General features: G+C 42.0%; 1 protein-coding gene across 1 annotated transcript in view; it reads right to left on the bottom strand.

Annotated features, from left to right (window-relative positions):
• Positions 1 to 11,845, bottom strand: part of LMNTD2 (lamin tail domain containing 2) — a 48,396-nt gene that overhangs the window by 27,078 nt on the left and 9,473 nt on the right. Inside the window, exons 2-3 of the mRNA XM_018556034.1 lie at positions 6,294 to 6,358; positions 1,779 to 1,965 (exon numbers count right to left, since the gene is read on the bottom strand). Of these exons, the coding sequence (XP_018411536.1) occupies positions 1,779 to 1,965; positions 6,294 to 6,358 (252 nt within the window). The remainder of the gene's footprint in view (positions 1 to 1,778; positions 1,966 to 6,293; positions 6,359 to 11,845) is intronic.

The raw sequence follows: 11,845 nt of genomic DNA, 5'->3' as shown, positions 1-11,845 counted from the left end.
TGTTACCTGAATTACTATTTTAAGTTATGAACCGCTATATAAGCATTCACACTTACAGGTTTGAGATTCTAAGGATTCATTCATGAGATTTTTGAGCTCAACACAATAACAGAATTTATTGGTATATAGTATCAAGACTTAAATACAATGAACCAACAATCTATTTAACTACAACATACAAAGAAAAGATTTAAACATGCCAAATACCCAGACATTGGTATCTAACCGACAAACAGACATACAGTTAAGTGGGGGAAAGATTATATGTATAGTTACCCATTAATCGTCACATGAGGCCCCATCCTGGTGAAAAGAGGCCGAGCTGTTTTTTCCAGTCATTAATATACCCCTGGTGTCCATAGGGATGCATGACAAGTCTCCCATTGGTTGCCTCCCAAGGCCTACTGGAGATTGGAGGGTTTCCAAGACCCTCTTTACAACTCCACACCCCTCTCTACGATTGGCCAGTCTACTTGTTATTAGATCAAAGGGTCTTGGCTCCTGATACACAGGATACTGAAGTTGCACCTCCATGGTAATTATATGGACATGCCTGGGCTCAACAATGACCCTATTTGCAATTCATTGGGCCTGGCACTCCCCTCCACAGTGATAAGCAAAACAAATACTTTATTTCCCTACAAGCTATCAACAACTCAGGGGAAATATTTAAAACAAGAAATAAAACTATATACATACGTCTTATGAAGATTTGACATAAACTCATAAGGTAACACTGCCTATCTAGAGGCAGAGCCAGCTGTGCCCGACCCCTCCCCAGTCAGTTCCTCCAGTCAGCGCTGGAGGAATCGGAGAGAGGAGGGGGTAATCCCTGTGGGGAGCAGTGACTGACAGTCACCGCTCTCTGCAGGGAGATGATCGGGAAGTGAGCGAGCGACGGTATGTGTTCACTCACTTCCCGATCAATAGAGCCGACCTGTGACAGCTTCAATGTCACACGTCAGCTCTAACTATGAGGATGAGTGTAAATCACTCACCTCATAGTCCTCCTTTAAATGCATTCAAGGGTCAAGTAACAAAAATGTATCTTATTTGTGTATCATTCGGCTGTAGATCCTCAAATCATCTCTGAATTCATACTGACACTGTCCTTCCTTCTGGAGGGTGGCTACTTGTGTTCCCCCTGGTCTCTGTGTGTGTGTTGTAAAGTAGTCACCACTCCAGATGGAAGGACAGTGTCAGCATGAATTCAGAGATGATTTGAGGATCTACAGCCGAGTGATACACAAATAAGATTCATTTTTGTTAATAGTTAAGGTACTTGAATTCATTTTTAGGATTTAACTGCTAAGTTTAGTGTCACTTTAAGGGGGTTTATTTTACATGCATAGCTAACTAAAAATACTATTATTACCTTTTAAAAACCGAAATATAATGAATTAGTTTTACTGCTGTGTTTTTTCCCCAAAGGTAATGTGATCCACTGACTAATTTTGAGGACAGCAGTGTAACTCAATGAACATTGTGCAACAGAACCAATGTAGTTCCCCTATAACATAAGACGACAATAGCATGGTTCATTAAAAGGGTCTGTACTGTTTGTTTTATTTACAGCCAAGCCCAAAGTTTTCATAAAAAGTTATCCTCTGGATTTCTATATTTTAAGCCCTAGACGGGTGTCCTTCATTAGTCTGAGAAAGACCATGCACCTTTATTACACATTTAAACCAACATTTGCCATGATTCCTCAGGTGAACATCATCCAAATAAACAAAATGTAAGTTTTTACTGATAACAATATGAAATCATCACCTTACCGTAACATGTTGCTGAGCAGGTAGGGTCAAGTTCTGTGGAAAGCGATACATAGACACAGCATGTCCTCCTTCCAGCTGCCACAGGAGGTAGCCACTTATATCAACATCTTGGTGTGGAGAAGAGTTCACTATTCGAACAAAGTGACCCAAGGAATTGACTTCAGCAATCTTCAGAGGACAAGGAGGACTGTAAGTTGAAACATGTATTTCTTTAATGTCATGGCTAATGTTGGCCTTTTTTGGAGAAGAGTTAGAACGTTTGTTGGGTTTTTATTGGTTTTTCTGTAACCATTGGGGAGAGTTTTACTCACTTTCTGATCACTGAAGCAGGAAAGAAGAAAAATCTCTTCAATGGGGGCACGGACAGTAGTAGAATGTTTTTAAAGTGGATTGCGGAAGGGTTTTTATAGCTGTCTGTGTTTCACTCACCTTTAAAGTTCATTTCAAACTAAATGTCCATCTAAGTCTACGCTGTTCAAAGGGTAACTGTGCTACTTTGTGAGTTCACTGAAAAACTAACAGTGTTGTCACCCTATTACAGGACTGCAACAAGTACCTAATGTTTGGGTTTTACCCAGAGTTCGACCTTAGGTCTTATGTGTTTGTGCTTCTGAGCATTAGGAGGGGTACAACAGTAATACTCCTGTGACTGCAGCGGTCTTTGTTAGCCCTGTCTCTATCTTCCCTCAAGTACTATGAGGGGTAGAGTAATAACACTTCTGGGATGCCCCTAGCAGGAATATAACAGTAGCATTTGCCTAGCAACAGGAGTCCCAACTACAACCAGGTCAATTTACCTTTAAGGTCTACCATACCCCACCAGCACTATTAGATTTTAATAACTGTACATGAACATGGTTTTGTTGAATAATCTAATATATAGATTATAATAACCAATATAATAACACTTTTAAGGGCCTTAGCTACTCTTTTACATCAAGGTAGACACAGGCAGAACTATCTATCCCCCCACAACTAAAAACACAATTTTTGCTTTAAGGAAAGATAATGGGAACAAGATCACCAATGCATTATACAGACCAGTTAATCATCCAGATCCATCAGCTTAGCTCCTCCCCTGAGGAGTTTATATACAATGATTCCTAGTACAGCCACACAAGCCATGGCCCAGTTTAGTTTGATATGCAGACTCTTGTGTACAAAGACTCAGAAAATAAAACTATACATTAGTTTTACCTGGCATTGTTTTTGGATTAGTAAAAATATTACTATAGGTTGAACTTGATGGACTTTTTTCAACCTGACTAACTATGTAACCATTAGATTTTGGAAGAAAAAGATACTTGTGCACTGGCACCTGACTGTTAGCTCCTGCTTCCAAAGTGATGGTAAACAATAGGATCATGTATAAGCTAAAATTGAGAACACATTGGAATTTCAAAGGTCAGGTTTAATTTTAACATAGAAACTAACTGTGGTATTACAACATTGGTGCCAACAGAAACCAAGATAAGCAGAGAATTTAAGTGAATATTTCATTATTGTTTATGTCACATGAGTTTTCCCACATGTAACAGGACGTGTGACTGTGCTGCTGTTTGTAATCCCGCCAGGTTTTGTTAATGATAATTTTTTTTAAAATAATAGGAGTTTATTAACCATTTTACACCAAAAACATCAATAAACAGAAAACCAATTACAGCACATGAGCATTCAAACATGATCTACAATATATCAATGAAATAAGGGACCCACAGGCATACATTCTAGACAATTATTATTATTATTATTATTATTATTATACAGGATTTATATAGCGTCAACAGTTTGCGCAGCGCTTTACAATATAGGGAAGACATTACAACCACAATACAAATCAAGACAAGATGGTAAGGAGGGCCCTGCCCCTGAGGGCTTACAATCTAAAAGGGAAGGGGAAGTGATACATGAGGAGGGCACAATAGGCAATAATAAGGTGTCTATGGCACTTGCAACTGTTTCAAATGAAATAGTGGTATAACCTGTTAAAGGGGTCACACCCCATAAGAAAAAGACGGGTAGAAAAAAGGAACCGAGCACAAGCTTATATATAGGGCTACAAAAAGAAGGGGAGAGAGAAAGGAAATTAGAGAAAAAGAACAAAAGAGCAAAGAAAGAAAAAATCAGAGAACTAGCAAACAGGGTAGAGAGATGGACAGAGAGGAAACCAGGGGGAAACAAGGAAAGGGTGGGCCTGGGCCCCACATGACCCAACGATGCTAAGAGGTCAGTAGTTCATCGTCAAAGGCATTTCAGAGACTGTGCAATGGAGATAAAACACAGGGGAACAGACAGGTACCTCACAAAGCTAGAAATGCAGCAGTGTCCATGTACAAAATCCAAGGGGCCCACAAAGATGCACACTGAGGTTGACGGTCATGGAGATAAGCCGTCAACTCCTCAAAGTGCATTATGGAGCATAACTCAGCAATCCATTTTGCTGAGTTGGAAGAGAATTTTCCTTTGGCTTAGTGAATGCGGTGAAAATTCACTTTGCAAAGAATGCACAATCACGTGCAAGGTAAAAAGGAAAAACCATTTTTTTTGTTTGCACATGATTGGATGATGGAAAGAATCACAAAGCTAATGGTAAATCCAATTACAAACTAATACATTTCCTTGCAAAGTGAAAAGTCTATTTTTAAATCCCCATCGCTTCTTATTCTTCATTATCAGCACACCTCGATATTATCCGTATTACCACTGAAAGCATTCACCACTGCCCGACACACAGTGCTTCTTATTCTTCCTTATGATAATCCTTGGTACACCAGCAGCATGAAGAAGCAGAGCTACTCAGAGCATTCACCACTAATAACAATTTCTTTTATTTGTAATCTGGATCTCTGTAAACTTTAAATCTTCTTTGCGGTAGAAGTTTGTTTGTTTTTTTAAATCCTATTGCTACTGTTTCCAGTCTCATCAATTTCCTAAGTAATGCAGAGCCCTAAAGGGCCGTTCTACTTTCAACCAATAATAACATTTTTGGAGAGGGCTGGAGAGTTAAAGTGCACCTGTGCCTAGACACAGTGGCGTCACAAGGGGGTGCGGCCGCACCCGGCTGACAACATTGCAAGGGTGACACCAAAATGACTGACAGTCATTTTGGTGTCCTCACCACTAAAAAGTCAGGCACTCTGTCATGGACCGAGAGCCCGACAGTGTCAGGAGAGGGGAGGGGACCTGGCAGCATACCTCATCCCGCCTCTCTCTGCCGGCGTCCATTACCAAGATGCCCCCGCATGCACGATGACGATGTGGCAGGGTGTCACCCGATCTGGAGACCGGGTGACACCCGACCTCGGGACGCCCCTGCCTAGGCAATGGACATTTAACTATTTACATGTTCTTAACAAGCAGTGAGAGCGTTAAACAAGCCACCCCTGACCTCTCTAGCTGCTTTAGATAGGAAGGTCTTCCCAAAGATCCTCAAAGATCACAACAAACCACCATTTCTCAGCCACCAGGCTGCACCGCAGCCTCCCTCCTGCCCGGCCATGGCTTTCTGTTGCTCTTCTGCACATTTTTGCTCAGTAAAGGATCCCTAGGTGTGTTCCATGGAGTAACCATGACACTTTTTCTCCTGGGTCTATGTGAATCGGATCCCTGCATAGAGGATTCTATGAGCAGGACTTGGTGAACGGATGGTGGGGCATGTAGACTGGTCAACTGCAGTGGAGGGCAGGAGAAGGTGGCTGTTAAAAGGCCAAAGCAGAGAGAAAAGGCAGCATCTCCAGGTAAGAGATATTTATGAGGGCAGAGGGATCCCTACGAGGTAGTGTGTGAGAAGTAACACAACAGCAACCTGGGCACTGGCAACAGGCAAAACTCCCTGGGGCCTGTGTTCACTTTTCTGGGCTGGCAACTGACCACCAAGTGGGGGGTGGGGTTAAATAATAGACTGCCAGCGAGGAGAGGGAGTTACATCATACTGCCACGGATCTGCAATTCAGGGGGAAAAAATAATGACACTGTTGAGGCATGAAAGGTTTTGGAAGATTTTACAGAGTCCTTGTCCAACTATGGCTGAGAGTGGGGTTTTAGCCAGTTTTTAACAGCTTGAAAAAAAACTTTGAACACGAATTTCTTCTCATTGTTTATAGATACAGGGATGAATAAATGCTTCTTTTAAAGTGATTGAGTTCTTTTATCTGCACACCTCTTATGTACTTTATGAAAGATTCTCTCTTTCTGTTGGATTGGGGAGCTGCAACACATAAGATTGGATAGGAACACTGAAACTACCAGAAAAAGAGTCAGTGGCATGGACACCACGCTGTTGGAGTATCCAAAATACATTAAAAAAGCCAGGGGCAGGCTCAACCCACGAGGCTATCACTTTTAGATGCCCCTCTAAAGCTATTAGGATTCAGTACATGGGTCCAGTTATAGCCGTGGTGTCTGCAACCCCAGATTCTATTGTATTGATACTAAAAAACACTTTCCAAGCAAACACATACTCCATATTCCTCAGAATTAGGCATACATCCACACTAGAAATAGAATATATCTTACTTGTGCAATTCTGGTATTGTTGCTCTTGCCACTTGTCTTCCGTCTCCCCAGTCATCTTTGATTGCCTAAAGCAACAGATAAATATCAAGACAATATTTGTGGAGTAAGCATCTTCCACACATATACAGAAAGTGTTCAGTGTAATAAAGTTTACATTTTAGAAATAACTATTGTAAAATGTTAGTGGGATCATCTACAACATGCTTGTGGTCATTACATGGACCACACTTACATTTATTACATGCACTAATTTGCAGTCACTACATGGATTATGTATAGGTATCAAGTACGAGTACCGATATACCAATACTGGTATCCCGAGGTACCACGGGCTTGCCACCTGGCTTCCAGATTGCCTGGAAAGCCGGTGTTCTATCAAAAGAACACTGACCATTTTCACGGGTATTCATACTCGTGAAAATGTGCCAATACCAAAAATTGATACAGACGCTCTCAATTTTCCAATGGAAGTGGCTGTCTGAGGTCCTGCACTTGTGTACTGTTACCTTAACACTCATTCTGTACTCTTCCTGTCACAGTTCCTTGTACATTGTCCGAGCTGCTCAGTTTCCTCTCAGTCTGCCCTGAACCTAGTTGTTAAAAGGCTTGTGCACCTGTGCTATAGCGTTCGAGCAACGTATCTCCACTCTAGTAGCCGGACCTCTCTGTTCCTGTGGCACTGCTCTTTGAGTATACCTTGCATTTTGTGTCTTTGTTTGCTCCTGCTGGTTTCTGTGTTCCCTTCCCTGTTCGTGTACCTCTTTTGTTTGCTGTGGCTGTGTGTTCCCTCCACAGCATTTTTTCCTGCTCTGTTTGTGGTTGCCTCCTGCCCTTGCTTCCTGTGGTGATTGTGCTCTGGACTATTGTGCACCTCCCTCCTTTCTCTTGTGCATTCCCCACTGCTGTGGGTACACCTGTGGTGTGTTCCCTTCTGTTACCTGCTCCCTGTGTCACGCATGTTCCCTGCATCTTCCCTCTAGTGCCTGATTCCTGCACCTTGTATCCTGTATGCTCCCTGTTTCTTGTTGTGTGCTGTAGTCTCTGAGTACTGCTGGCACTGTGCCTGCACTGGTGTGTCAGAGAGCCACAGCCTGGGAGCTGCCCCGCAGCTAAACATCCACACCATCTGTGGCTTTGGTGAAGACCAGGCAGCTTCTTAGATCCTGCGACTCTGGCACACGTTTGGTGTGCAGTCACAGTGTCCCTGCATCTTTAGAGACTGGTATCCCTGCACATTCCCAACTTCGTCACAATATACTACTCCGCAACACCCGGAGTTTACTATTCCTGGTGCTCCAGTGCCCTAATCGGGACACTTCCCTTGGCCTTTTTACGATTATTGGGCCACTGTATACTGTTATTGTATCATTATATTTTGTGTATGTACCACTGGTTAATGAGTTCTAGGGCTTTATTGCTATGTTGGCTATGTTACGATTATTCTTGACTGTACTAATGTGCCTTTGATACTTGTCTACTGTTATCCCTTGAATTGTGTATGTTGTCTTCATTGTAAGATATATAATACAAGATTCTAATACATTCAGATTATGAAAAAACAACAGAAATATAGCTTCCCACCCATCATCTAGCAATCTACGCCTTAGGAAAATTTCAATCTCCATCTAAAACTTCCTGCATGAAAGGTAGCAGTGCCTACTTCCAGGATACTCAGTACTTCAGGCTGAGTGACATATGTAATGCCATACCTCAGACTTTTAGGAGCCATGCAGTCTCCCTCCACTCCTGTGGCAGCAAACAGTAAAAGTTACACAAGAGGAATTTCTTGTACTGCAGGTGTGCTCTGTGCACTGAGCATTGCTGGAGGCTGGTGTACCCAGAACATCTTACACATCAGATATGTAATGTGCCTTGGGGTTTTCTCATTATGATAAAATCTAGGGATTCTGCTACAGATAAAGCAATCATTTCTATTATAGTATATACATGTCTAGGAATATTACAGCTTGTGTTATCAGGTGTTTGTATAGTTACACAGGTAACATGGCTAAAACAAGATTCGGAGACTTAAAGGAGAACTATGAGGTGAGTGCTTTTCACTCACCTCATAGTTCTAGCCGACCTGTGACAATGAGACTGTCACAGGTCGGCTCAGTAGATCGGGAGGTGAGCGAACACATACCGGCGTTCGCTCACCTCTAGATCCTGTCACGGCTCTCTGCCGTGACAGGGGAGGGGCTGGATTCCACCCGCTACGATCCGCCAGCGCTGACTGGTGGAAAGGACAGGGGAGGGGGCGGGTACAGCTGGCTCTGCCTCTAGATAGGCAGAGCCAGCTGTCAGTCACGCAGCTGGGCGGATCCCGGCATAATTGTCGGGATGCTTCAGCTGCGGCGTCTCAGTATACCGCGAGCTGCTGCTCGCGGTTTACTGAGCCTAGGGTGAAGGGAGGACGCTAGTTTGTGTCCTCCCGTTACCCTAAGGAGAACTATGGGGAAAAACACTGACCCCATAGTTCTCCTTTAAATTGCTCCTAGTTGTCAGTGGTCAAAGTGAGTTAGTGAAGATCATCATTCACTATTAATAAATAAGTATGTTGGATATACAGATTGATTTAAAGTCCTTTTGCAGTACTGATCAACATCCAGAAATTCTCCAAGTGAAACAAAAGTGGACCTCTGTTTGTACTTTTTTTTTTTCATCACCAATGCTAATTTGACTACAACTGAGTACCAATTGTTTAAGCTTTGTTCTATGTCCCATTTAACAAGACAACCCATGCTAACATGCACCTTGAGACCTCAAGGACTCAGATCATGGAAAAGTGCAGATAGAGATATCTTATAGAGAGGATGAGTGTAGTATAAAAACTAGACATGTGCGATGCATTTGGATGCATCCGAGTTTCTTTCTGAATGTCATTCGGAATGAACTTTTGTTTTTAAACGTCACAGTAAAGAAAAAAAAAAAAGTTCCCTCCCCAATTGATGCCAGACCCTTTAGATCTGACTTTTCCCCTCAAAAGTCATACCAGACCATTTAGGTCTGGTAGGAATTTTAGGGGGATCCCAACGGAAAAAAAAAAAAAGCGTGGGTTCCTCCCTAAAATTCCTACCGGACCCTTAATCTGAGCAGCAGTCTGGCAGAGCAGAAAAGGGGACGGGGGGAACGAGTGTGCGCTCCCTCCTGGCACCATACCAGGCCACATGCCCTTGACATAATTACTTTTGCAGATATTATGGTTATTATGGTTGCTTCAGGTGGCATTATTTGCTGCCAGTTGTACCCAGATTAAGTCTCTCCCACTGTGGTCCTGGCTGCAATATGGCTTAGGGCTGCCATCTTTTTCTTGTGTGCTTGGCAACAATTGATGATGTAATGGTGACAGACCTTTCCCTTTAGCTGCTTGCCTTAATGTTACCTTTAAATAGAATCTGTGATTGTCCATGTAGGGCAAAAAAAACAGGTTCACTTTACATGTGGCCCCACCAGCTGCATGAACTTGCTCTCCCTTTGCTACATCTCCAGTGCTCCATGGCACTGGTTTCAACCATATCTGGTCTTAACCTATAGACTATAGCTATGTTACATGTGTTTTCCTTAATCATTTTATCTCTCACTTCTGTGTACTCCATCAGGACCAGAGAAATCTCTATATTTCTGCTTATTCAGTGATAACTTTCCCATTACTTAAGATAACAAAGCAATACAAATATGCAGAACTCCAGGGAATGTTTTTGAAGTGGGGCTAACCCTGCACTACAAGAGCAAAGTGCTTGTTTTTGCTGGGTTCAAAAATAACAAAGTTATACTCACCTAAACCTCACAGCCAACTTGCTCTTAGACCGGTCCTTTCCGTCTGTCTCTTGCAGCGATGTAAGTCCCTTGGTGTCCTATACACAATGTATAGGATGTGATGACTCAGGGACCTTAGACCACTGCAGCGGAGGGATACTGGGATAGTGAGGCAGAAGGGACTGGTCTAAGAGCAAGCCGGCTCAGAGGATTGCGTGATTATAACTTTGTTATTTTTGAACCCAGACAAAAATGAGCAGTTAACCCTTGCAGTGCGAAGTTAGCCCCACTGCACGGGATATGAAAAAAATTGCCGGGAGTTCTATTTTAACACTTTCCCACTGCATATGTACACTTTCCTGCATATACAGTATGTGGCAGCACAGCGGGTGGGCTTTATCGGCAGGCTGTTGCCCATATGTAGATATAGACAGTGTATAGAATGTGATGACTCATGGAACCTTAGACCACTGGAGCGGAGGGGGAGCGAGGCAGAAGAGTCTGGGCTAAGAGCAAGCGAGCTCTAAAGATCGGTTGAGTATAACTCTGTTATTTTTTAACCTAGACAAAACAAGCACTTACCCCTTGCAGTGCAGGAGTAGCCCCACTGCAAGGGCTAAGAAAGAAAATTTGGCCGGAATTCTGCTTTAAATGAAACTAAAATTATGATTCTGCAAGAAAGCATTGCAAAGGCATTTGCAAATTAAATAAATCCATTTTTTTTCTATTTTATCTTGTGCTTTTTTTTTAAACGCAAAAGAAAATATTTATGGGTTAGATACGCAGCTACTGACATTTATAATACAAACCAGAAATGATTCAGTATTTTTAATGTCAAATATGTTTCATCCTATTAGACTATTTTTGACTTGTTTTTCAAAGCAATGTATCATTTTATCAGCATTGTAATGCACAATGTATCTGTTACTTTACAATACAAATACGTAATGGGTAAGTCATAGCGGTTGAGTCACAATGTTTTTCAGCTGTTTTTCAGCTGTAATATACTCTATGCCTCTAGTAGATATATACAAGTGGGATGACTTACATTAAAAACCAAGCTCATAGCTCAATGAGTTATCAGCCTTCAGGTAGAATTTTTCATTCTGCAGAAAATGGTCACTAATTAATGATTCAACCTAACATTTTCATAGAAGATAAATCAGAAAAAGATATATTTTATGTTACTTTTAAACCAAGAACAGATTTAAAATCTATGTTTTGGCAAGAATTTTGTTTATATATATATTTATTAGTTTATCTCTGCAATACATGCACATTTCTTTCAGTTTTGACTGTACAAAAAAAACCTGTTCATCTGTCAGCAGTTTTGTCAGTCCTCTTAAAAACAAACACAAGGGACAGCGCCCTCACCTCATATTTTTACATGGTGTTGAGGATCTCCTGGTCTGATGAGATTGACTGCCTTCCCTCGCAACTAGCAAGCAGAAACAAAAGGGGATTGAAGAGTAAAGGACAACACCACTAACGCTGTTTTGTTGCATCTCCCTGAGTTCTCCCCTGCTAGACAACAGAACATTCCACCACATGTGTGAAAATGAGAAGGGGGGTGCTTTGTAGTGCAGCAGGCTTACAATGCTGGCTGGGATTTCGGTGCAGCAAAGGCAGCACTGTTTCTGGCAGGATCAACAAAACATGCAGGCTCAAATAATGCATTTATTTTTCTTTTAAGAGATTAAAGATGACCTTAACTGTGGAAAGAGGGGCTGCAGGAATATTTGCCATAATGTACAGGTTTGCACAGCATTACTTGCGCAATATGGCAGAAGTACCTC

Source organism: Nanorana parkeri, unplaced genomic scaffold (genome assembly GCF_000935625.1).
Source record: "Nanorana parkeri isolate BGI_ZX_2015 unplaced genomic scaffold, ASM93562v1 scaffold222, whole genome shotgun sequence".
Classification (NCBI taxonomy): Eukaryota; Metazoa; Chordata; class Amphibia; order Anura; family Dicroglossidae; genus Nanorana; species Nanorana parkeri.
The sequence above is the reverse complement of the archived record's forward strand: the minus strand, read 5'-3'. Positions and strand labels throughout refer to the sequence as shown.